Source organism: Amblyraja radiata, chromosome 25, assembly GCF_010909765.2.
Source record: "Amblyraja radiata isolate CabotCenter1 chromosome 25, sAmbRad1.1.pri, whole genome shotgun sequence".
In the NCBI taxonomy this organism is placed as follows: Eukaryota; Metazoa; Chordata; class Chondrichthyes; order Rajiformes; family Rajidae; genus Amblyraja; species Amblyraja radiata.
The window spans coordinates 11,275,451-11,301,427 of record NC_045980.1 but is presented as its reverse complement, the minus strand read 5'-3'; the positions used below and the strand labels follow the sequence as shown (position 1 = coordinate 11,301,427).

The window sequence follows — 25,977 nt, the reverse complement described above, 5'->3', positions numbered from 1 at the left end:
TTTCCTTCCGACACGCAGTTTAAACCTGGTGGGGTGGGGACAGTGGTCATTTGACCAGGAGTGGAGTGCTGATTGTTGGTGCAGAACAGGTCAGGTTGGTCAGGTAGCTGTGTGCCTCACTGTTTAATCAAGTGTCCAGCTTGGCACTAGCACATTGCAAAATAATTTTTTTCTTCCATCTAGCATATCCAATCCCTTAAGAATTTTATATGTTTCCCATCTGGGGATATATTCCCATCTGCTTGCACATGATCCATATCCTTCTACTCTCCTTCTATTCTCTGCTTGCCATGTGCCTGTCTAAGTGCCTCTTACCCATTGCTATTGTATCTGCTTCTACCGCCCCCCTCTGCCATGGTGTTCCAAGCACCCTTGGTGTAAAAAAAGACCACTCCATAAATCTCCTTTTTAAACTTTCACTCTCACCTTAAAGCAATGCCCTCTAATATTTCACATTTCCCTCCTGTGAAAAAAGACTATCTGCATATTACGCCTCTCATAATTAAAAATACTTTTATCATGTTGTCCCTTCGATTCAGAACCGTGACAGAAAACAATCCAAATCTGTCCAACCTCTCCGACCTGAACTAGACACAGAATGCCGAAGTAACTCAGCAGGTCAAGCAGCATCCCTGTGAAGAATGTGGAAAGGCGAGTTTCGGTTCCAAACCCTTCGGATTGATTTCAGGCTCTCCAAACTAATACCAGATGTTCCAGTTGACATCCTGGTACGCCTCTTCTGTGCCCTCTCCAAAACTTCCACATCCTTTGTGAAATGGTCTGACCAGCACTGCACCAGTACTCCAAATTGGGACGACAGATGGCACAATGGGCTAAGTGTTCGGCTGGCGACCGGAAGGTGGCTGGTTCGAATCCCGCTTGGAGTGCATACTGTCGTTGTGTCCTTGGGCAAGACACTTCACCCACCTTTGCCTGTGTGTGAGTGATTGGTGGTGGTCGGAGGGGCCGTAGGCGCAGAATGGCAGCCACGCTTCCGTCAGTCTGCCCCAGGGCAGCTGTGGCTACAGAAGTAGCTTACCACCACCGAGTGTGACTGAGGAGTGAATGAATAATGCGATGTAAAGCGCCTTGAGTATTAGAAAGGCGCTATATAAATCCCATCCATCAAATGTGTCCTAACAGCTCCAACATGACTTCCAGACTTTTAAACTCAATGGTGGCGCAGCGGTAGTGTTGCTGCCTTACAACGCTTTCAGCGCCAGAGACCAGTAGTTTTGTCTAGTTTAGCTTAGAGATACAGCATAGAAATGGGCCCTCCTGCCCATTGAGTCCCCACCAACCATCACCTGTTCACACTGGTTCTATGTTATCCCATATTCCATGTTATCCACTTTCGCATCCACTCCCAACACATTTGTGGAAATGTGTGTACGGGTGCTGTCTGTACGGAGTTTGTACGTTCTCCCCGTGACCGCGTGGGTTTTCTCCGAGATCTTCGGTTTCCTCCCACACTTCAATTGTCCCTAGTGTGTGTAGGATAGTGTTAATGTGCAGGGATCACTGGTTGGAGTGGACTCAATGGGGTGAAGGGCCTGTTTCTGTGCTGTATCTCTAAACTAAACTAAACCAAACTGCCCACAGTTCTCCAAATGAGCCCTAACAGCTCCAGCATGGCTACCCGACTCTTTATACTCGATGCCCCAACTGATGGAGCCAAGTGCGCCATTTACCGTCTTTACCACCGTCTTGGTTCCCTTGCCCTCAGTCCAGCAACATCTCCTTCCTGGGATCAAGAACATTCCCCTAAAATAAATATCTACTGAACATTTCCCAGCAATGTGTTCTTTTCCATTCTCTTTACTCTAACGTTATCCCAATTAACATTTGGTTTGGAGAACAAAGTATTTATAGTATTCTCTTGAAAGATATTGCACTGACCTGTAAGATAGACATAAAAAGCTGGAGTAACTCAGCGGGACAGGCAGCATTTCTTACCGGTCCCACTGAGTTACTCCAGCTTATTGTGTCTATCTTCGGTTTAAACCTGCATCTGTAGTTCCTTCCTGCACAGACTTGCAATTTCCCTTCAGATTTGCTTCTTTATGTCATTCCCACTATTTGAGTGTCTGTATAATTTAACCCAAACTATTGGAGCCCTCTGACTCTAACCAAATTGATTCTGGCCTTACCTTCTCATATATTCTCTATTCCCATCACAGCAGTGTTATCTCTAAACAATGTTATCACCGCACCTCCCTTCTCTATTTTCTTTTCTGATCGCTTGACATCCGTGTACATTAAGCACTCAGTTGTCACCATTTTGAAAACCATATTTCTGTTAGTGCTACCCCATTGTATTCCCACATTTGTCGTATAATTCACCAACATAATTCGCCCCGCCTTGTACACTTGCATCAATACAGTATCTGTGTAGTGCTTCAATGTGATATGTTACTACTTCTGGTACTATGGGTGACACAGGGGTGCAGCTGGCAGAGCTGCTGCCTCTCAGCGCCAGAGACCCAGGTTCAATCCTGACCTCGGATGCTGTCTGTGTGAAGTTTGCACGTTCTCCCTGAAACAACATGAGCTTCCTCTGGGTCCTCTGGTTTTCTCCAACATCTGGCCTCTGTACATTTCCGTAAATGTGTTGGGAGTGGATGCGGAAGTGGGATAACATAGAATATGGGATAACATGGAACCAGTGTGAACAGGTGATGGTTGGTGGGGACTCAATGGGCAGGAGGGCCCGTTTCTATGCTGTATCTAAACTAAGCTAAACTAGACAAAACTACTTTCTTCCCTATTGCCATCCAACATATTCATCTTTCACTTCTATATTGTAGATCACATACCCCTAGTAATTCAGATTGCATCATCCCCAATCACACTGGTGAACCTCCTGCAAGGAACTTACTCACAGTCGTATTAATAGATCAATGAAATGGTTCAACTGCTCCTGGCCCAAATTCTCATCAAAATGTTTGAAACATTCAGCAGATCCTGCACCTGTTCTGATGAAGACGGTCCCTGGTGTGAAATATTAACTGTTTCACTCTCCACAGATGCTGCCTAACCTGCTAAGTGTTTCCAGCATTTTCAGATTTATCTGACGCACTGATTATCATCTTCCTTTCTCTACTCTTGCTGCTGTGTGGCTTTAAGAGTATGCCAGAGATGATTATGCTCAGCATCCTCCTTTTAAATGTTCTCCTTAGTTCCTGCCGCCTTTGATGTTGTTGCCAATGTGCGTCAAAACTTCTAGCTCTGAGCCTTCACAATGATGTACTTTGCCCTGGTACCTGGACATCAGCACACCATGCAGAAGTCATGATATTGTGAGAGTCTAGAATCAGAGAGTCCCATTCACAGTCATTCCCAGGAATGTTTCAACAATGAGCGATTCTAGAACCAGAGGGCACAGCCTCAGAATAAATGGACATATCTGTAGAATGGAGATGAGGAGGAATTTCATGAGTCAGGGGATGATGAACCTGTGAGATTCATTGCCACAGACGGTGGTGGAGGCCAAGACATTAGGAAGCGAAGATTGATAGGTGCTAGATTAGTATAGGTGTCAGAGGTTACGGGGAGATGGCAGAAGAATGGGGATGAGAGGAAAAAATAAATTAACTATGATTAAATTGCAGAGTATGACTAGGGGTGTCACGGTGGCACAGCGGTAGAGTTGCTGCCTTATGCGAAAACAGCGCCGGAGACCCGAGTTTGATCCTGACTACGGGTGCTGTTTGTACGGAGTTTGTATGTTCTGCCACTGACATGCATGGGTTTTCTCAAGAGATCTTCGGTTTCCTCCCACACTCCAAAGACATACAGGTTTGTAGGTTAATTAGCTTGGTAAATGTCAAAATTGTCCCCCGTGGGTGTAGGATAGTGTTAATGTGTGGGGATCGCTAGTCGGCACGGACCCAGTGGGCCGAAGGGCCTGCTTCCGCGCCGTATCTCTAAACTAAACTAAACTAAAGTAGACTCATTGGGCCGATTGGCCTAATTCTGTTCCTATGTCTTACGGTCTTGTAACCATAGCCACAGTTACACCTGTCTGACCACCTAATATGGCATCTTCAAACACAGCTGCATTTCTCTGCCTTGCAAACCCATTGGTGCCTTGGTCTTGACTGGACTCAGTCATACAGCACAGAAACAGGCCCCAGCTGTGCTCAGCTCCAGCTGTTTGGTTGCAATAATCTCCATGGAATCGGATATGCAGAGTCTGCACAGCAAGTTCCTATATTACGACAGGGTTTAGTACCTGAGAACATTTAGCAGTTTAAACTCTTTGTAAGTCGTAAGTGAGCAGAAACATCTGTGAGCATGCAAAGGCAGAGTGGATGTCAGACGGCCTTATTGAAAGCGAGTGAGTCTGCTCATCTCCCCCAGCTTGACCCAGCGCCCAGTTTTTATTTTGGTGGGGGGGAGGTTAAGAGGGATGGTGGTGTGACGGGTTGGGGAGAGAAGGCTCATGGAAATGCCCCCATTCCTACCCTGCAGAAGCTGCCCAGAGTAGGCAGCAGATCCATCACTCTGATATCCCGTGCTTGTTCCTGTGTTTGGCTGTCCATAAGTTGGCCTTTTGTAACCTGGGAGGGAAGACCTATCCACTAGAGTCCACCTTACCCTTGTGCGAGTTTACTGCTAACAAGCAAAGATGAAGAATTGCTTGAGCCGGCAGTATTTATACATGATCACTCTGTACCTTCCTTACATATTTTCAAGCAGTTTGTTCCCTGGTGCTGATTGTGTGCAGTGGAGGTTACCTTGTGTCAAATTGAAACATCATTCATCTGTGGAGAGAAAAACAGCTCGGAGACCTGACATCTTATGCTGTTTATCTCTACAGATGCTGCCTGACTTAACTTCTTTCTGTCTTCATTTCAAATTTCCAACATCAGCACTTTCTTGGCTTTTACATTGCACAGACCCATCACCGATATTCAGGGAACTAAAGGTCTGGCACCTCCCATAATCCGGGCAAAACTTCGAGAGTGTAGCTCATGACGCATGCTCGTTCAGGTCGTGTGCCTCTGTCCTGAAAGAGTTAGTTGTTTACTTATTTGTTAATTCTTTATTAAAGTTTCTGGCATTCCATGGTGCTTCAGTGACACCGGAGGTGTATAATTAGTGGGTCAGTGGTGTATTGGTGAATGATTAATACGTGACCTCTGTTGGTCCGGCAAAATGGAAAATACGATAAGGCTCTGGAACCAAAGGTGCCGGAAAATCGGCAGTGTACCTGTATTGACCTGAATAAAATATCAGAATTGTCATGGGACCAAAATGACTGTGGCTTATAAATGTATCACTGAAAATATATGAATTCTGTCATTCGTGCAAAATTACGGTTTTTGTGCGCTCTGCAATTCTGTCATCTTTTCATTTTGGACAGTGCATTTGTGGAGGTTTTCTGGTGGTTATCCTGCTATGACAGATGCAATGGAGAAGCTAAAACAAAATAAGGTAATAAATGAAAGAAATCTTTCAATTATCATGCCTGAAAGGATTACATTTAGAGTTGACATTAACACACATCTGACTTTAGTTTGTCGTAAGTGCCTATGTTTTATCAAATAAGCAAAACAAAAGTAATTGATTAGATGTTGGGATGAAAAATGGAAAAAGCCAAATATGCAAATTGTGAACTCACCTGGTATCCTATTTTCTTAGCTTAGTTTAGAGATACAGCGCAGAAACAAGCCTTTCGGCTCACCGAGCCCACACTGATCAGCGATCCCCGCACGTTAACACTATCCTACACGTACCAGGGACAATTTACACTTATACCAAGCTAATCAACCTACAAACCTGTACGTCTTTGGAGTGTGTGAGAAAATCGAAGATCTCGGAGAAAACCCACGTGGTCACTGGCAGAACGTACAAACTCCGTACAGACAGCATCCGTAGTCGGGGTCGAACCCAGGTCTCTGGTGCTGCAAGCGCTGTAAGGCAGCGACTACCGCTGCGCCACTGTGCCGCCACTTGTCTGTAGGACATGCAAATGCAAAGTTAAAAATTATTAAACAAATTTCAGGCTGTCAGTCATCATACACGAGGTGTTATTATTAAAGTGCTCGCTCTTAAGGCATGGCTAGGCATGTACTCCCATCTATCTCCGTTATATCAACTCCAAGTGCCTTTGTTCAATTCCATGTCCCTTTCCTGCTGAGCCTGTTCTTGCCCAAGTTGTATACAAGTTTCCAAATGCTTATGGATTGCTTCCAACTCATAGAAGTTTGAGAAACAAGTTGTGACATTGACCCACAAGAAAAATGGAAAGGAAATTCCAGAATTTAAACCAGTCATCTACTGAGTCTGCAGACTCCAGTTTCATTATTTGCTCTGTTCACTATTAACACATTTAATAAAATGTTGCAGCAATGCTATTTCACAGTGTATGATAAAGCAGCGTTTTATTAATGGGATTGCTGTGATTTAAAAATAATTGATCATAATTAATTGTGACTTAATGGTGGTTGTCAAGGAACTGCTCAACCAATGTAGGTTTGGCAATATTTAAGAGAGGGGAAAATGGGTGGAGAAAGTTTGGGGGACGGACCAGTGAGGAGGGGTTAGGGCAGTGCTCCTTTTCTCGTGACGGTTCACGCCACGATGGTGTACCTTCACTTATTAAAATGTTAATCGGCATTATTTTGTTTTCCATCCTTGTTGAATTTACTGCATTGAGACGGCATACCTGTTACTTTGTTGTATTTCTTGTAAACCTTTGAATGTTTTGGATTTACAAGGCCTATCTCAAGTATCTTGGGACCCGGCCCATCCATCGGACTCCACCGAACTGGCTACTGTCTCCCCCCCCCACCACACCCGAGTGACGTTAATGTTTATTAATGTCTTTGTTCAATTATTGTGCGTTCTGGCACCTTTTTGAGGACAAACATAGCACTGGGTTAGAAGATGAGAGGGTTGGATTGCTGTAGTCAGAAGAGGAAGAGGTGTAGATGTAGAACAGGCTGTGGGAAGAATGGGAGAGGGAGGGATATATTAGATTGAGTCCCTGGTTGCTAATGAGCAGTGTAGGGAAGCATAAAATTCCCAGAGTATGTGGCATGTATCTCTTTGTCCAGGCTGGGATTGGAATGGGGAGGTCGGCAGTGAGATCAATGTTCGGGGTGGAAACAGTAATGAAAGTTGGGTGTGGTGAGGTGGGGCTACAGTCAGTTCAGTGGAGTCTGGTAGATGGGCCTGGTCCCAAGGTGCTTGAGAAGGCCATAAAAATCCCAAACATTGAAAAGTTTACGAGAAATTTCACAAAGTAACAGGTACGCTGACTCAATGCAGTACGTATATCTCCTGCTGAGAATTATTTTATTATGGCTTTTTATTTTAAATACATGAATGCCTGCAGTTTGCATTTGTGACCCTTTTAACATCATTGTGCCACCACAAATAGCCTAATCCCACTCTCATTTTTTTTCAGCCATCTAACCTTGTCTCTGCAATGCAACCCTTAACTCTATAGCCACTGTATTGTTCAACTGCTTGTCCAGTATCAAGTTGTGGATAAACTTCACCCATATTAGTATTGGCCGGACTGAAGCTGCGTTTCACTTAAACTGATATCTCACCCTAGTTCTGGATTGCAAACCCCATTCAGGCTTATTCCAGCTTATCTCTAAACTGAAATTCAGACGTCACATCAAGGCCAACTGATCATCTCATCGTTGTTAATTCCTTCTAAACCCCATGTTACTACATTCACCAGCACTATTAGTTTCATGCAGTGGCTTTTTCTGTGATGATATGGTATACCGATCAGCACTGGGTTAAGGGATAAGGTGGGAGAAGTGATGTAATCAGAAGAGGGAGAGATGCAGAATTGAACAAACAGTAAGAAATAGCGGCACGGTGGCGCAGCAGTAGAGTCGCTGCCTTACAGCGCTTGCAGCATCAGAGACCCGGGTTCGATCCCGACTACAGGTGCTGTCTGTAGGGAGTTTGTTCGTTCTCCTCGTGACCGGCGAAGGTTTCCCCGAAATCTTCGGTTTCCTCCCACACTCCAAAGACGTACAGGTATGTAGGTAAATTGGCTTGGAAAATGCAAAAAATGTCCCCAGTGTGAAGGTTAGTGTTAACTTGTGGGGATTGCAGGTCGGCGCGGAACAGGTGGGCCGAAGGGCCTGTTTCCACTCTTTATCTCTAAAACTAAAACTAATGGGAGGGAGAGGGAACGAGATATATATTAAATCAGGCCACAAGTCCCCAATGAGCAATGTACACAAACACAAGGAATGGAAGTCCCAGAGCATGTGGCATAGTCTGACTTCCAACCCTGTCTCTGCATCACAACCCTTAACTCTACAGCCACTATATTGTTCGACTGCTTGTCCAGTATCAAGTTGTGGATAAACTTCACCAATGTTAGTCTCGGCCAGACCGAAGCCATGTCCCAGTTTAAGTGAGTCCGCACCCTAACCTAGGATTGCAAACCCCGTTCAGGCTTATCCCAGCAGAGCCGGTTTATCTCTAAACTGAGCACCAGATCCCACATCAAAGCCATCTGGGTGTCTGTTTTCATCTCATCATTATTAACCCCCATCTGACACCTGCGTTAACACAGAAGTTATCACTATTAGATTCAAGCAGTGCCGTTTTGTGACTGTGCATTGATATGGCTTGCTGGCACCTCTAAAATGTGAAACATTATTTAACTTTCTGGCTTCATATTTATTAATATGTCCATTAATCGTGTACTGGCACCTCTATGACAACAAAAGCACACTGGATTCAAGCATTTCATCACTCGTCTCTTCAGACCTTCTAGCTATTAGAACATTTATCCAATACTCTTTCTGTAATTCTGTCACAGAGTAAATTACATTCCAAAGACGTACAGGTTTGTAGGTTAATTGGCTTGGTATAAATGTAAAATTGTCCCTAGTGTGTGTAGGTTAGTGTTAATGTGCGGGGATCGCTGATCGGCGCGGTTTCGTTGGGCCGTAGGGCTTATTTCTGCGCTGTATCTCTCAACTAAACTAAAAGGTGAATCTTGGTTCCTTGATATAACGTTGTCTTTCTGAACTTGTATTGGATCCCAAGAGACAAATCAGTGGCCTTAACTGCATGTTACCCACGGCAAGCCCAGATCCTTCTTTGTTTCTGATACCTCTTACCACAGTCAGCACAGTTGCAGATTGGCCTTAACATGAGAACATTGTCCCTCATCCCTCAGTATCTTATCATCTCCATCGCTATTCTCCTGAAACTCCACCCAACCGAAGATTTCTTCAGTCCCTTTTATTGGTCCTCCACTAACATCTGGTTTTACGATGGTGTTTTGTGAGTGCTTGCTTCGTGCAAGTGAGATAAAACATAGCGTACAGGACAGGAACAGGATCCTCTGCCCACAAAGTCTGTTCTGAATATGATGCCAAGACCAACCTGTATCTGCCTGCACATCATCCATATCACTCGATTTTCATGTCTACCTTCACTATTCCCTGCATATCCATGTCCTTATCCAAAAGGCACTTAAATACCACTATGGTATCTGCCTCCATCATTACACCTGGCAGTGTGTTCCACCATTTATGTAAATTATAAAACCTGTCCCGCACATTTCCATTAAACTTTGCATCTTTCAGCTTAATCCTATGCCCTCGAGTATTTGATATTTCTTCCTAGGAAATAAGTTCCGACATTATACCCTACCTATGCCTCTCATAACCATACATACTTTTATCAGGTGTCCCCGCGATCTCTGGCATTCCCGAAAAAATAATTCAAGTCTGTCCAGCCTCTCCCTGTACCTAACACCCTCTAATTTAGGCATCTTTCCCGCAAACCTCCTCTGCACTCTTATCCAAGCCTCCACGTGCATCCTGTAATGGGACGACCAGAACTACACATAATACTCCAAATGCAGACTAACCAAAGTCCTATAAAGCTACGCCATGACTTCCTGAATCTTTTACGCAATGCCCTGACCAATGAAGGAAAGCATACTATATACCTGGTATGTTTCCTATGTTTTAGCAGTGGTCCGCATATCAAAACATGTTCGTTTTGCTTTAATGTGTTTTCAGATGTTATTAGTGGTATTAAAGTATTACATGGGAAGCATATGAAGGAGGGGCAGAAGCAAGGCTCCTTGCCCCCTCAAGCCCACTTCATCATGTAAAAAGATCAGGACTAAACCAGGACTAATCCTGCTCTCAACACCCTTGTTTCATTGTCTCCCAATTCCTAAAGTAGTTTAAGTGTCTGTCAGATTCCACCCTGAAATATTCAATGACTACCAACCCACCACACTGCTCCCTGGCCCACGAATATCAAAGATGCACCAAGTCAAGTCTAGAGTCAAGAGTGTTTTATTGTCATATGTCCCGAACGGGAAAATGAAATTCTTTCTTGCTGCAGCACAACAGAATATGTGAATATGTAAACATAGTATGTAACGAGGGGAAAAAAGAAAAAGTTCAATAAATAGCAAATATGGTGCAAATAACAAATAATAATATAGTCTTTTGCAGTTCAGATCTCATAGCTTATTCGTTGTGTTTAATAGCCTGATGGCTGTGGGGAAGAAGCCATCAACTGAAAGACGAAATCCCTCCTCATCTCTGTTATATATAGAGGAGACCCCTTTGTTTTTTAATCTATGCCCCCAAGTTAAATAAAATCCCACTCGGACAAAAGCCTGAAAACTGTCAGGAACAACTTCTCACCTACGGCCATTAGACTACAACCTCCAAATAAGCTCTGAACTACAGAGACTTGGGGGCGAAGATAGACACAAAAAGCTGGAGTAGCTCAGCGGGACAGGCAGCATGTCTGGGGAGATGGGAATGGGTGACGTTTCAGGTCGAGACAGCTTTTGAAGAAGGGTCTCGACCCGAAACGTCACCCATTCCTTCTCTCCAGAGATGCTGCCCGTCCCGCTGAGTTACTCCAGCATTTTGTGTCTACCTTCGATTTAAACCAGCATCTGTCGTTCCTTCCTACACATAGACTTGTGGCATTGGTTTTGTCTTTTTGCACTATTATGGAATTTATAGACAATAAGTGCAGGACTGGCCATTCAGCCCTTCAAGCCATTCACTGTGATCATGGCCGACCATCCACATTCAGTACCCCGTTCCTGCCTTCTCACCATGTCCCCTGACTCTGCTATCTTTAAGAGCTCTATCTAACTCTCTCTTGAAACCATCCAGAGAATTGGCCTCCACTGCCTTCTGAGGCAGAGAATTCCACAAATTCACAACTCTCTGGGGAAAAAAGATTTCCCTCATCTCTGTTCTAAATGGCTTCCCCCTTATTCCTAAACTGTGGCCCCTGGTTCTGGATTCCCCCAACATCGGGAACATGTTTCCTGCCTCTAGCGTGTCGAATCCCTCAATAATCTTATATGTTTCAATAAGATACCCTCTCATCCCTCTAAATTTCAGAGAATACAAACCCAGCCGCGTCATTCTATCAACATATGACCGTCCCGCCATCCCGGGAATTAACCTCGCGAACCTACGCTGCACACCCTCAATAGCAAGAATGTCCTTCCTCAAATTTGGAGACCAAAACTGCACACAATACTCCAGGTATGGTCTCACTAGGGCCCTGTACAATAGCAGAAGGACCTCTTTGCTCCGATACTCAACTCCTGTCGTTATGAAGGCCAACATGCCATTAGCTTTCTTCACTGCCTGTTGTACCTGCATGCTTACTTTCAGTGAGTGATGAACAAGGACACCCAGATCTCTTTGTACTTCCCCTTCTCCCCTTTTTACCACCAATGTGAATAACCTCACATTTATCCACATTAAACTGCATCTGCCATGCATCCGCCCACTCACCCAACCTGCCCAAGTCACCCTGCATCCTCATAGCATTGTCCTCACAGTTCATACTGCCACCCAGCTTTGTGTCATCTGCAATTTTGCTATTGTTACTTTGAATCCCTTCATCTATATCATTGATGTATATAGTTAATAGCTGCGGTCCCAGCACCGAGCCTTGCGGTATCTCACTAGTCACTGCCTGCCATTCCGAAAGGGACCCGTTAATCTCTACTCTTTGTTTCTTGTCTGCCAACCCATCTCTATCCGTGTCAGTACCCTACCCCCAATACCATGTGCTCTAATTTTGCCCACTAATCTCCTATGTGGGACCATATCAAATACTTTCTGAAAGTCCAGGTACAGAAACCAATTTCATTGTTCTGTCTGGGACATGTGACAATAAAACGCTATTGGCGCTTAACCATAGCTAATCCTGCATTGATATTTTCCCATTCTTTCAGGAATACCTGGAATTCCGAAGGGAAAGGAGCGCGATGTTGCTGGCACGGAAGAATCAAATACTCTTGGAGTTCAGTTTCTGGAATGAACCACAAGCCCGACCAGGACCTAATATTTATGAGCTCAGGACATACTATTTAAAGGTAGCTTGCTCTACAGACATTTTCTTTTTGTCTAGTTTCTCAGAATAATGTACAGTAGTTTTCAAAGGCGTGGGAATGATCGGCTAATTCAGGGACTGCCAAATGTCCCGTGGTTTGAGTGGCTTGAACTTGAATGAATTTCTTTAGATTTCATGAATAGAGTTTCCAACCACCAAATGTTTGTGGTAAGATAGGAGCAGGTCTAAGGAAATTCCCAACATGCAAGTAAGCAAATCCACTGAACACAAGGAAATGCCTGTAAAAGCAAGGGGTAATTTTGCTGGAACTATCCCTGGATTGTTTTCTCTGGAACGTCAGAGGGTGAAGGGAGATGTGATATAAGTATATAACATTTTAGAGGGTGGACAGTCAGAATCTTTTTCTCAGGGTGACAAAGACTGGAGGGCTTGGCTTCAAGGTGAGGGGGGGGCAAGTTTACAGGAGATGTACAGGGCATATTTTATTACACAGACCGTGGTGGATGCCTGGAATGCATTGCCAGGGATGGTGGTGAAGGCAATTACAATGAGACATTTTAAAGGCTTTTAGATAGTCACATGGTTATGCTAGGAATAGAGGGATATGGACAATGTATAAGCAGAGAAGATAACATTAACTTGGCATCATGTTGGGCATAGGTATTATGGGACATAGGACCTATTCCTGTACTGCACTGTTCTATGTTCTATCCAGATATTCTCCATTGAATACAATTGCAATGTCATTAGATCAATTTTCCTCCTGGGATAAATAAACCTATCATATCGTAACACCTTTTTTATACGCCTTCTAATATAACTTTTGAATGACGGTATATTCGTTACCTCTGCTGTCCTGTCTGTGAGGATGATTAAGGATAGCTCATTGCCTTTTTGGGCTACTCTACTGAACTTTCCCACTGTCCTTTCAATCCCATTCTTGGAAATAAACTTCCTTTGGTCACTGATTTTTAATAGTGTCTTCCCAGCGGTTCGATAAATGAAAACAAAACATATCTCCTGAAGGAAATCCGAACAGCAGTGGAGAAGGAAGGACTTTGTGTAGATAATGAATTGTGAAATCACTCTTGAGACTTGGGGATACATTATATGTGGGTAAGAAATACACGCTGAGGGCTCAGTGTATGGTGGGACTTGACAAACAACCTGCTGATAATATTTACAGTCTGAAGAAGGGTTTCGGCCCGAAACGTTGCCTATTTCCTTCGCTCCATAGATGCTGCTGCACCCGCTGAGTTTCTCCAGCACTTTTGTCTACCTTCGATTTTCCAGCATCTGCAGTTCCTTCTTAAACTGATGATATTCCCAGGAATAGATTCACATTGGAAATAATTTGTGATGCAAAGGGCATTAAAAATATTTTTAAATATGTCATTATAACCAAAAACTCATAACTCATTGAAACTCATAACACAAAATCTGCAAACAAAAAAATTCATCTTCCACTTTGCTCAGACAATCCGAAGGGGCAGAAATGTGTGCGTTTTATTCAGGACTTTGAGAAACTGAATGCATTTGTTACTTTATCTTGAAGTTCCCACCTTTTCAGAAACCACTCTTCAGCTGATTAAGTTCGCTTTGCACATTCTACAGAAATAGCGGAGGCTCATAAGTTCTAGGAGCAGAATTAGGTAGCACGCAAACAAAGTTTTCCTCTGTATACTATTATTGCACACATGACAATAATAACCCAATATCAATAAGTGATTTGCATTCCTAGATTTTGTAAAAAATAAAATTGGTATATATATAACAGAATATATTCGATTCATATGACAAGACAGAGCATTTAATTCCACGACTCGTGTTAGCTCATAGAGTCGTAGAGTGATACTGTGTGGAAACAGGTCCTTCGGCCCAACTTGCCTACACCAGTCATCATGTCCCAGCTACACTAGTTCCACCTGCCAGCATTTGGTCCATATCCCTCCAAATCGGTCCTATCCATGTACCTGTCTAACTGCTTCTTAAATATTGGGAGTCCTCTGGCAGTTGTTCCATACACCCACCACCCTTTGTGTGAAAAGTTACCCCTCAGATTCCCATTAAATCTTTTCCCCTTAAACTTCCCACATTAAACATGTCCTTTGGTCCTCGATTCACCTACTGTGGGCAAGAGACTTTGTGCATCTACCCTATCTATTCCTCTCATGATATTGTACACCTCTATAAGATCACCCTCATCCTCATGCACTCCAAGGAATAGAGACCCAGCCTACTCAACCTCTGCCAAGAGCTCAGACCCTCTAGTCCTGGCAACATCCTCGTAATTTTTCTTTACATAAATCGTCATGCCCATGTAGAGATTTTTAACATGGGTTCCAGTGTAATGAAGCTTAAAGCCAATACCTTTCCCTGAACAGCCTTTGCAGCTACAGTACCTAGCATCAGTGTATCTCTCTGTGTGGATTTGCAGATTTCTATGTTTCTCTACTGCATTTGGGGTATTCTGGACTAGTATTGAACCTCATCAACATTCCTTGCAAGCTGCAGTACCTAAAGCTTGTGTATTGAAATCCATTTGCTGATTATATGTACACTTGTCAAGTTCATGTGCCTTCCTTTGTTTGGCTATAACTATTCCCCCAATTAAGTGCCATCAGCAAATTTTGAAATTCAACTTAATTCTGTAGTCTGATATAAAAATTGATCAGAAGGGTGGTCCCAGACACAATCCCTTTAACTGTCTGAGGACCATCATTCTCTTACTGTATAACGCCATATCAAATAATGCCTTTTGAAAATCCATGCATGTTACTGCAATTTTTATGCTGAAATTATCAACCATGTCAGTGAACCTAATGTCTAATGCATTTCTCTCTGTTCCAGCCAGGGACCATGATCGAATGGGGTAACAACTGGTAAGTAAGTGTTTACAGGTCTATTGTTGTTTTGTTTAACATCAAGCTGAGTGCGCTGACACAAGAAACTGCCGTGCTCAAACCTTGAACAAAATGCAAAGTGCTGGACTAATACAGCAGGTCCCTGAAGGACAGTCCTGATACAAAATGTTGCCTATCTATTCCCTACACACGTACTGCCTGACCTGCTGAGTTACTCCAGCACTTTGTGTCCTTTTGTGTAAACCAGTGCTTGTTTCACATTTTGACTGCAGCATGAATGAGTTGTTCCAACATATTTCTAAGGTCATTCAGGAGTTGTATGTCACATTTCCTGTGCTTGTGTTGCCTAATCCCATTTCAAATGGAATTTTAATTGCACAGTTTATTGTTTAAGGTCTTTACAATCTCCACACTATGTAAAATAATTCTATAAAGTGCTCTAAAAGCATTAACATGTTTTTCAAATAAACCATTTTGGAATTATTGTGAGGGTTAGAGAACAGAGCATGTAATCATGTAATATAATGGTTGGTTCTGAAAATATATATATTTTTTATTATGCTGTATCTTATAGACCTTTAAAGTACCACTAAATTAATCTTAAAGTTATATTTGCTGCCATGAAATAAAGTGAAATACTAAAGACCTCTAAGATCCTACACTATTGAGAGTTGTGGAGGGCGCTACTACCTGTGATGGAGGAAGTTTACTCCTTAATCCAAGTCCGCTATTGTCCTTGATGTTCCCCGATTCTCAGTAGCTCTTCGGTGGGAAATATATCTGATGCTATTTTGATCCGTGCCATCAGACAGCAATGTGTGCCTGTCGGAAAATAGTTATTTATATTACACCATAGTCTCTAGTTGCCCCAGACTGCAGATGGGAAGTGCAAATTAGGTATTTGAGTTCTCGATTTCAGACTTGGCTTTGCAGAAACAAGGCCACATTCTTGATCAGCCATGATCACATTGAATGGCGGTGCTGGCTCGAAGGGCCAATTGGCCTGCTCCTGCACCTATTGTCTATTGTCTTATCCGAAGGCAAAATACTGGAGTCACTCAGCGGGACAGGCAGCATCGCTGGAGAGAAGGTATGGGTGACGTTTTCGGGTCGAGACCCTTCTTCACACTGAAGGGCTCATAAACAATTAGTTAACCAGTCATGGAAATACCCTTCTGATAACGAAGGAATGGGGTCGTGGAATTTTCAATCACGGTAAATACAGGTCCAACACCGATTTTTCTGGCAACTGGTGGACCGGCACCTCCTTTAATCCGAACAAAATGCCCGCCGGAGGTCACTCCGAAATCTGCCGCCTGGTGAGGCGGCCGATCTCGACCTCATCGGGACTTCCGCACCAATTGGCAAGTTGAATTTGCCCCCTTGCAGCCGGGGCTCTGGAACCCCGGCCTGGCTGGAGCCGACAGGTACGTTCCCATAGTGGCCTCCGCGGCTGATCAGCGGGACGGATTTCCCCCCCTGCAGCCGGGACTCTGGAACTCCGGCCCAGCCGGAGCCAGTAGATCCATTCTCACAGCCAACTTCCAAGGCTGACTTTGCGGGGTGATGTCTTGGTTCCTCAGTGGCCTAGTTGGACCGTTCCTGTACCGTTAGATTCCTCTCGCAGGTTGTGACCTCTTTTGGCCCCGTAAAACGCTTAATCCAGAAAGGCTCTGGAACCAAAGATGCTGGAAAATCAGTGGCGGACCAGTATTGTCATCAAGGCATACAGCACAGAAACAGACTCTTCAGCCCAAGATGCCCAACTCTGCGCAAGTTCCATTTGCCCGTGTTAGGTCCACATCCCTCTAAAACTTTCCTATAGAATGCTGTTGTTTAGATTTGCCTGTTATTATTAAGTTCACTGAAACAACAGGGAGTATCTAGAAATGGTGGAACCAACTGTCAGGAACAACCTAACATGTAAAACATAAGTTGGATACAATAAGAGAATTATATAATCTATCCCTAGTAGTAGTTGAATGTGAAAATAAATACTTGTGATATGCATATGTATTCACAATCTCAGGACCACCCAATGTGCGTTATACCCTAATTACGACTTCAGGCGTCATAGAGGTATACAACACCAAAATAGGGGCTTTCATCCGACTTGTCCGTGCCAACCAAGTTGTTTAACCAAGCTAGTCCCACTTGCCTGCTCCTAGCCCATATCCCTCCAAACCTTATCCTATCTATATACCTATTCAGGTGTCTTTTAAATATTTTAAGGCCTGTACCACTTTCCCTGGCAGCATGTTCGATATATCATGTTACTATCATCTATGTAAAAATGTTGACCCTATATCCATTCTAAATCCTTTCCCCTCTTACCCTAACCATATGGCCTTTCGTTTTAGACTCCACTACCCTGGAGAAGAGACTGTGGCTATTCACTTTATCCAAGTCCGTCGTTATTTCATATAAGAGCATCCTTCAGCATCCTACACTCAGTATCCAGCCTCTCTTTCTAGCTCAAGCCCTCCAGACCTGGTAACATTCTTGTCAATCTCTGTTTACACCCTTTCCAGTTTAATGACATACTTCCTATTGCACACCTCCAGATTCTGGTACGATTTCTTCCCAGCCTTCTCCTGTTCCTATTTTCTTGTATTCTTGAATATTTCAATAGTGTTTCACAAAGAAGTAAAATGTAAAAACCAAGTGGCCCACTACACCTGTCATGAAGGTCAGTTGCAGGTTTGAATTCTAGTACAAGATACATCACCGATTTACCAGCAATAGATGGTCTGGCACCTCCTTCATCTGGGTTTCTGGCGCTGTAAGGCAGCAACTCCACTGCAGCGCCACCCAGTTGCATTGCTTATGGTTTACCTGCTCCTGCTATAAATGTGGCATAATTCTGGATAATATTTGCATTATTAGCTCACGGGATCAGGCTCAATTAGTGTACACACTACAAATTACCTTCAAAGCATATTAATACGTATGATAGAAAAACTGCGACTGAAACTATAGACATCCTAATAGCCTCTTCTGGGAGACCAGTGTAACCCTGTGGATTAATTATCATGACATAATATGGTTTTTTTTTTAACCCTGTGGATTAATTATCTTGACATAATTTGGGGGTTTTTTTCCGAGATCAAAGCGTGTTTTCCCTGTTGACTGAATAGAAGGGCCATCCCTGTAGTATTCACTTTCTTGACAAAATATTTTTGTTGGTTGAAGATATCGTCTGTCAGCCGGCGACATCGTACATTTTTTGGTCAAGGGACTAAGCGCCACAAGTGGAAGTGGATAAATATTTGATAAGACTTTAGAGATACAGCGCAGAATCAGGCCCTTCGGCCCATCAAGTCCACGCCGACCAGTGATCATCCTGTACACCAACCTACACAGCCTAGGGACAATTTTACAACTTAGCGAAACCAATTAACCTACAATTCTATATGTCTTCGGAGTGTGGGAGGAAACCGGAGCACCTAAAGAAAACAGGGAGAACGTAATTGGGGGAAGGGGAGTTGGGAGGAGGGGACGGGAGTGTGTGTGGGGATGGGGAGGGAAGTGCAGACATTGGATATCTAAAATGAAAGCAGCATCTGAGGAGAGACGGGCACATCCCAAGGGAGCAGTGGACCAGACAGGAAGAGCGGACGGAATTACCACTAGACAGCCAAACCAGTAGGTAATTTACGGCTGGGGTGAGTACTTTCCCATTTATAGGAGGTAGGATTATATAAATAAGGGGTGTATCAATACAGTAGGGGATTCTTAAATAGGACCAGTTAATTACTTATATAAGATGGGCGGTCAGGAGATGTGCCAATACTGCGAGATGTGGGAATTTGTCGACACCATTGATGTAGAAGATCCCTACAGCTGCAGTAAGTGTTTGAGGCTAGCGGAACTCGAGCTCCGCATTGATGAGCTGGAGACCCAACTTCATACGCTGCGGTACATCAGGGAGGGGGAGTATTACCTGGATGTTTTGTGCCAGGGGATGGTCACACCGACCAGTTTAACTAATTCAGTAGGCAGTGAGCAAGGAAAGGAAGGTGTGGCCATAAGCGAGGCAGGTAGGGGGAACCAGGAGGAGATGCGGCAGGAGCCACAGCCCTTGTCCCTGACGAGCATGACCGAGGCTCTTACTCAATGTAAGGACGGGATCAGGGGCTGTGGGAGGGATGAGCAACCTGGCTGCAGCACCATGGATCAGGAGGCCATTCAAGAGGGGGGAGTTAGAAGAAATGCCGTAGTGATAGGGGATAGTATTATTCGGGGGGTAGATAAGGTTCTCTGCGGCCAGCAGAACATGTCCCGAAGGCTGTGTTGCCTACCCGGTGCTAGGGTTAAGGATATCTCTGCGATGCTGGAGAGAAATTTGCAGTGGGAGGGGGAGGATCCAGTGGTCGTGGTCCATGTGGGGACCAATGACATAGGAAGGACGAGGAAGGAGGATCTGCTGAAGGAGTTTGAGCAGTTAGGGAATAAATTAAAAAGCAGAACCTCGAGGGTACTGATCTCCGGATTGCTACCTGAGCCACGGGCCAAATCGGCGAGGGTACGTAAAATTAAAAAGCTGAATGCGTGGCTCAAAGACTGGTGTGGGAATAATGGGTTTGGTTTCTTGGGCCACTGGCACCAGTACTGGGACAGGGGGGATCTGTTCTGTAAGGATGGACTTCACCTGAACGGTGCTGGGACTGGGGTCCTGGCAAATCATATAACTAGGGCAGTAGAGAGGTCTTTAAACTAAGTAGCGGGGGGGAGGTATCAAGGGGGGTAATAACGGCAGGGGTAGAGGAAATAGAGCAGGGTATCAGTGGGGAAGCGGAAAGTCAAAATGTGACAGGAGACAGAATGTGTGAAGATAAAGCTCTAGATGTAAAAGGGGCAAAAACGGAAAGGAAGGGTAGTAAAAATCATCTGAAAGTGCTTTATCTAAATGCACGGAGTATTCGTAATAAGATAAATGAATTAACGGTGCAATTAAGTATATATAGTTATGATATCGTGGCCATCACGGAGACATGGCTGCAAGGGGATCAGGACTGGGAGTTAAATATAGAGGGGTACTCGACAATTAGGAAAGATAGACAGGAAAGAAAGGGAGGAGGGGTGGCCCTTTTAATAAGGGAGGGAATAACGGCAATAGAGAGGAAGGATATTGCGTTGAAGGATCAGGATAGTGAAACAGCTTGGGTACAGATAGAGAATAACAAAGGGAAAAAAACACTAGTGGGTGTAATTTATAGACCTCCAAATAGCTGTGACGCTGTTAGTCAGAACATAAATCTGCAAATAGTTGACGCATGTAAAAAGGGAACTGCTGTAATCATGGGGGACTTCAATTTTCATATTAATTGGGCAAACCAAACTGGGCAGGGTAGACTAGAGGAAGAGTTTATAGAATGTATTAGAGACGGGTTCCTAGAACAGTATGTCACAGAACCGACAAGGGGGGAGGCAATCTTGGATCTGGTCCTGTGTAATGAAGCAGGATTAATTAAAAATGTCATAGTTAGGGACTCGTTGGGAACAAGTGACCACAATATGGTCGAATTCCATATTCAAATAGAAGGGGAGCAGGTTGAAACTCAGGCTAGGGTGCTTAGTCTAAATAAGGGGGATTATGAAGGTATGAGGACTGAGCTGATCAAAGTTGACTGGGATAGCAGACTCAAGAATAAGACGGTACATGAGCAGTGGTGTACGTTTAAGGGTCTACTGTATAACCTTCAAGAAAAATGTATTCCTATGAAGAAAAAAAGGGGTAAGGGTAAGAACAGTCAGCCATGGCTCAGTAAAACTATAAAGGATAGTATTCGGCTGAAGGCAAGGGCATATAAGGTAGCCAGAGATAGTGGGAGGGTAGAGGATTGGGAAGCATTTAAAGGTCAGCAAAAAATAACTAAGAGATTAATTAAGACGGGGAAAATAGACTATGAAAGGAATTTAGCAAACAACATAAAAACTAATAGTAAGAGTTTTTATAGCTATATAAAAAGAAAAAGGGTGGCTAAGGTGAACGTTGGTCCATTGGAGGGAGAGACTGGAGAGTTGTTGGTGGGGAACATGGAAATGGCAAAGGCATTAAACGAGTATTTTGTATCAGTCTTCACCATAGAAGACACAAAAAATATTCCAACGCTGGATAAACAGGGGGCGGTAGGAATGGAGGAGCTAAATACTATTAAGATCACCAAGGAGGTGGTATTAGGGAAATTAATGAGACTGAAGGAGGATAAATCCCCTGGGCCTGATGGATTACATCCAAGGGTCTTGAGGGAGATAGCGGTGGGGATTGTGGATGCATTGGTGATAATTTTCCAAAACTCCCTGGAGGCAGGAACGGTCCCAGTGGATTGGAAAATGGCCAATGTAACACCTATATTTAAAAAAGGAAGTAAACAGAAGGCGGGTAACTATAGACCGGTTAGTCTAACATCGGTGGTGGGTAAAATGTTAGAGACAATTATTAAAGAAACACTAACGGGGCACTTGGATAAACATGACTTCATCGGACAGAACCAGCATGGTTTTGTGAAGGGGAAGTCCTGTTTAACGAATCTGCTCGAATTCTTTGAGGAAGTAACAACCCGGGTGGATAAAGGGGAACCGGTGGATGTGGTATACTTGGACTTCCAAAAGGCTTTTGACAAGGTGCCACATAAGAGACTATTGCTAAAAATAAAAAATTATGGGATTGGGGGTAATATATTAGCATGGGTAGAGGATTGGCTAACAAATAGGAAGCAGAGAGTGGGGATAAATGGTTCATACTCGGGATGGCAACCGGTAACTAGCGGGGTTCCGCAAGGGTCGGTGCTGGGACCCCAGTTGTTCACAATTTATATAAATGATTTGGAGGAGGGAACCAAGTGTAATATATCAAAATTTGCGGACGATACAAAAATGGGAGGAAAAGTAGGGGATGAGGAGGATAGGAAGAGTCTGCAAAAGGATATAGATAAGCTAGGTGAGTGGGCAACAACTTGGCAGATGAAGTTTAATACTAATAAATGTGAAGTCATTCACTTTGGGAAAAAAAATGATAGGGCAAGTTATTTTCTAAATGAGGAGGAGCTGCGTTGTAATGCAACGCAAAGGGATCTAGGGGTATTAGTACATGAATCACTAAAAGTTAGTATGCAGGTGCAGCAAGCAATCAGGAAGGCCAATGGAGTTTTGGCCTTTATTGCTAGGGGGATTGAGTATAAAAACACGGAGGTCTTGCTGCAGCTGTACACAGTATTAGTGAGACCACATTTGGAATACTGTGTACAGTTCTGGGGTCCATACTTAAGAAAGGATGTACTAGCCCTGGAGGCAGTGCAGCGAAGGTTTACAAGATTAATTCCTGCAATGAGGGGATTGACATATGAGGAAAGGTTAAGTAGGCTGGAACTCTACTCTTTGGAGTTTAGAAGAATGAGAGGCGATCTCATTGAAACATATAAGATCGTGAGAGGCCTTGATCGGGTGGATGCACCGAGGATGTTCCCAATGATCGGGGAAACTAGAACTAGGGGACATAGTTGCAGAATAAGGGGGGGCTCTTTTAAAACTGAGATGAGGAAGAACTTCTTCACCCAGAGGGTGGTTAATTTATGGAATTCACTGCCCCAGGGAGCAGTGGAAGCAGAAACTTTAAATATATTTAAGACTAAAATAGATGGTTTTTTAGCTGCCAAGGGGATAAGGGGCTACGGGGAGAGGGCAGGGATATGGACCTAGGTATGGTTAGTATAGTAAGACCTGAGTGATCTCCTGGACAAGTGTCGATCGCCTGGATTGGGGTCGGAGAGGAATTTCCCGGATTTTTTTCCCGAATTGGACCTGGGTTTTTATCCGTTTTTTTGCCTCCCCCAGGAGATCACGAGGTTTTTGGGGTGGAGAGGGGTGATAGTGGTATAAAGGGGAGGGTAGTGTCTTGTGTTCTGTGTCTTGTGTCTACTGTTTGTGGGTAAGTGTGTCTGTTTAGTGTTCAGCCATGAGCGAATGGCGGTGCGGGCTCGACGGACCTGGTGGTCTACTCTCGCACCTACTTTCTATGTTTCTATGTTTCTATCCCACACAGTTCCTCATGCACTGTCCCTGCAGCCATTCTGATGAAAGGGGTAGAACGTTTTTTTTGTAGTTTAGAGATACAGCGCGGAAAGAGGACCTTTCGGCCCACCGGGTCCGCGCCGACCAGTGATCCCTGCACATTAACACTATCCTATACCCGCTAGGGGCAATTTTTAAATTCACCAATCCAATTAAACTACAAACCTGCGTGTCTTTGGAGTGTGGGAGGAAACCGAAGATCTTGGAGAAAACCCACGGAGGTCACGGGGAGAAGGTACAAACTCCGTACAGACAGCACCCGTAGTCAGGATCGAACCTGGGTCTCCGGCGCTGCATTCATTGTAAGGCAGCAACTCTACCGCTGCGCCACCATGCCGGCCCTTAGATATATGAGAGAAGTGCTGGGGCTCAGCATAGCTGGCGGTGAACCGAGCAGTATAGTTGGATGTCAGACTTGCCAACTCATTCCTGTCATCCATGTTGTGATGCACAGGTGTGAAGGTCGGGAAGACACTGACCTGCGCACGGCAGTGAGCTGATGTAGTCAGTGTGTTGGTGGTAAAAGGTACTCTGTCATTTCTGACCTTGCTCTGCTGCAATGCTGTTGTAACTGAGTACACAGGCTGGGAGATTAATTTATTTGCTGAACAGACGGATAACTCCCATGGCTTTTATTTGGAACGGGCCTGTGAGCCCATGTAGCACATTCGCTGTACCTGGAGACTATTGGAACGTGAGGAAGGTGGAGGGTGAGAGGCAGCTGAGCTGTGTGAGGCAGAGCACAGGCCCGTGCCACGATCGTGCCAACCTTCACTGAATGCAGCAGCCGCAATTGGGCTTTACCCAAGTTCCTGGAGCCTGTTGCCAAAATGTTCGGGAACTAAAGCCCTGAAGTCTCCATGTCGCTCAACCTGCTTTTCATGAAAACTGGCCCAGAGCCCAGCCAATCCTGGCATACTTGCAGGACTGTATAAAAAAAAGAGGCGTGTCGCTTGTGGGCGTCAGGTGGGGATAGGGTGCTGGGTACGTATGGTCTTTCTGCTATTAAACACTTTGTTTCCTGCAAGCGCTTAACACTGGATGTTAGCTGGACCTTCACAGTGCACTTTGACACGGCTGCCACCAAACAGCTTTATATAAAGATAGACATCAGCAGCTGGTTGCTCTGCATTCTGAAGTGCAGTGCCAAACGCTGTGTCACACATTCCTTCTCTCCAGAGATCCTGCCTGTCCCGCTGAGTTACTCCAGCTTTTTGTGTCTATCTGCATTCTTTTCATTTGGGTGTAATGCATCTGCAATCCATTTCGCAGTGGGTGCCAGCTTGTTAGAAACAGGCACTCAGCATGTTTAGAAAATCCACTCTATATTGCCCAATATCACGACCACACCCAGATTAAATTATTTACGGCTATAATCAAACAGAACTCCTGTTTTTTTACTTCCAAGCCTCATGCTAAATGCTGTTGTCCTTGTTAAATGAGACATATATTGCTGGAGGAACTCGGCAGGTCAGGCAGCATCTGCGGAGGGAATGGACAGGCAGCGTTTCAGACATCTGACTCAAAACGGCGGCACCTGTCCATTCCCTCCACAGATGCTGCCTGACCCACTGAGTCCCTCCAGCACTGTGTTTTGCTCAAAATTCCAGCATCTCTTGTGTCTCCAAATGAGACGCATCTTGTTTTACATTGTGTACTTGGACCCAATTGGTTAAGAACCATCTGAAGAAGGGTCTCGATCTGAAACATCACCTATTCCTTCTCTCTAGAGATGTTGCCTGTCTCGCTGAATTACTCCAGCATTTTGTGCCTATCTTTGGTTAATAACCTCGTTGACTTTGAGTGTTCAATCTGTGAATAGTCTATCACTCATAATTTACAAATTCCAGGCTTTTAAAATAATTCAATTATATAAAATATTTTCACAGTGTTATTCAGTTTTAGACCTCATAATCGCACAAGCCTTTTTCAATCCATTTAAAATTTTCTATAAAATACTTGAATTTGTTTTCGACAAAAGACTTGTGTTTCCTGGTATTGCTGCCTAAGCGAATTCCTCATTCAGATCAGCTAAGCTGCCAACTTGTGGCATCACTGCTGAATATCCAGATGCCTCATAGACAGCATTAGAGTGCAGGTCACATCAGAAGAGAAAAAATCCATGCTGTAGCGACTACTTAATCTTTGTAGCCAAGTTCCTTTGAGATCGGTAGTAAGAAGCATTCAGCAGAATGTGAATAATAATAATAATAATAATAAACTTTATTTATAAAGCGCTTTAAACAACCGCAGTTGCCACAAAGTGCTGTACATGAGAACTCAAGGACAAAAAGTTATTACAAACCATTAAAAACCGTAAAACGAAGGACTAAAAACAGTAAAAATTAAAAGACATTAAAAGCACTAAGAACAGGAGCAATGAAGTCCATAAATTGTTAAAGAACAAACTTTACTTGTTTTGTTTTCTCCTGGTACACCATAGCATGCACACTGGTGTTTTTAGTCGTTTTATGTTATTTGTTTTAGTGGATTTTTTTTTGTTAGTTTAGAAACTGATGAGAAAATCTATCTGAAATCAATTCACATGAGAAATGGCTTTGGTTTAATCATGAGCACCTAATAGACTTTTGTCTTTGTTCTTTCTGACTTTTAGTTGCAAAAGCACTTAGCATTAATCATAAGCCTCATCAATCCGTGTTAAACATTGACTTGTAATTAGGACAACCTT

At 43.9% G+C, this 25,977-nt stretch overlaps 1 protein-coding gene across 1 annotated transcript in view; it reads left to right on the top strand.

The window, feature by feature from the left end:
- LOC116987267 (protein NipSnap homolog 1-like) overlaps window positions 1–25,977 on the top strand; it is a 50,575-nt gene that overhangs the window by 13,026 nt on the left and 11,572 nt on the right. The window contains exons 5-7 of the mRNA XM_033043154.1: window positions 5,369–5,439; window positions 12,233–12,373; window positions 15,202–15,233. Of these exons, the coding sequence (XP_032899045.1) occupies window positions 5,369–5,439; window positions 12,233–12,373; window positions 15,202–15,233 (244 nt within the window). The remainder of the gene's footprint in view (window positions 1–5,368; window positions 5,440–12,232; window positions 12,374–15,201; window positions 15,234–25,977) is intronic.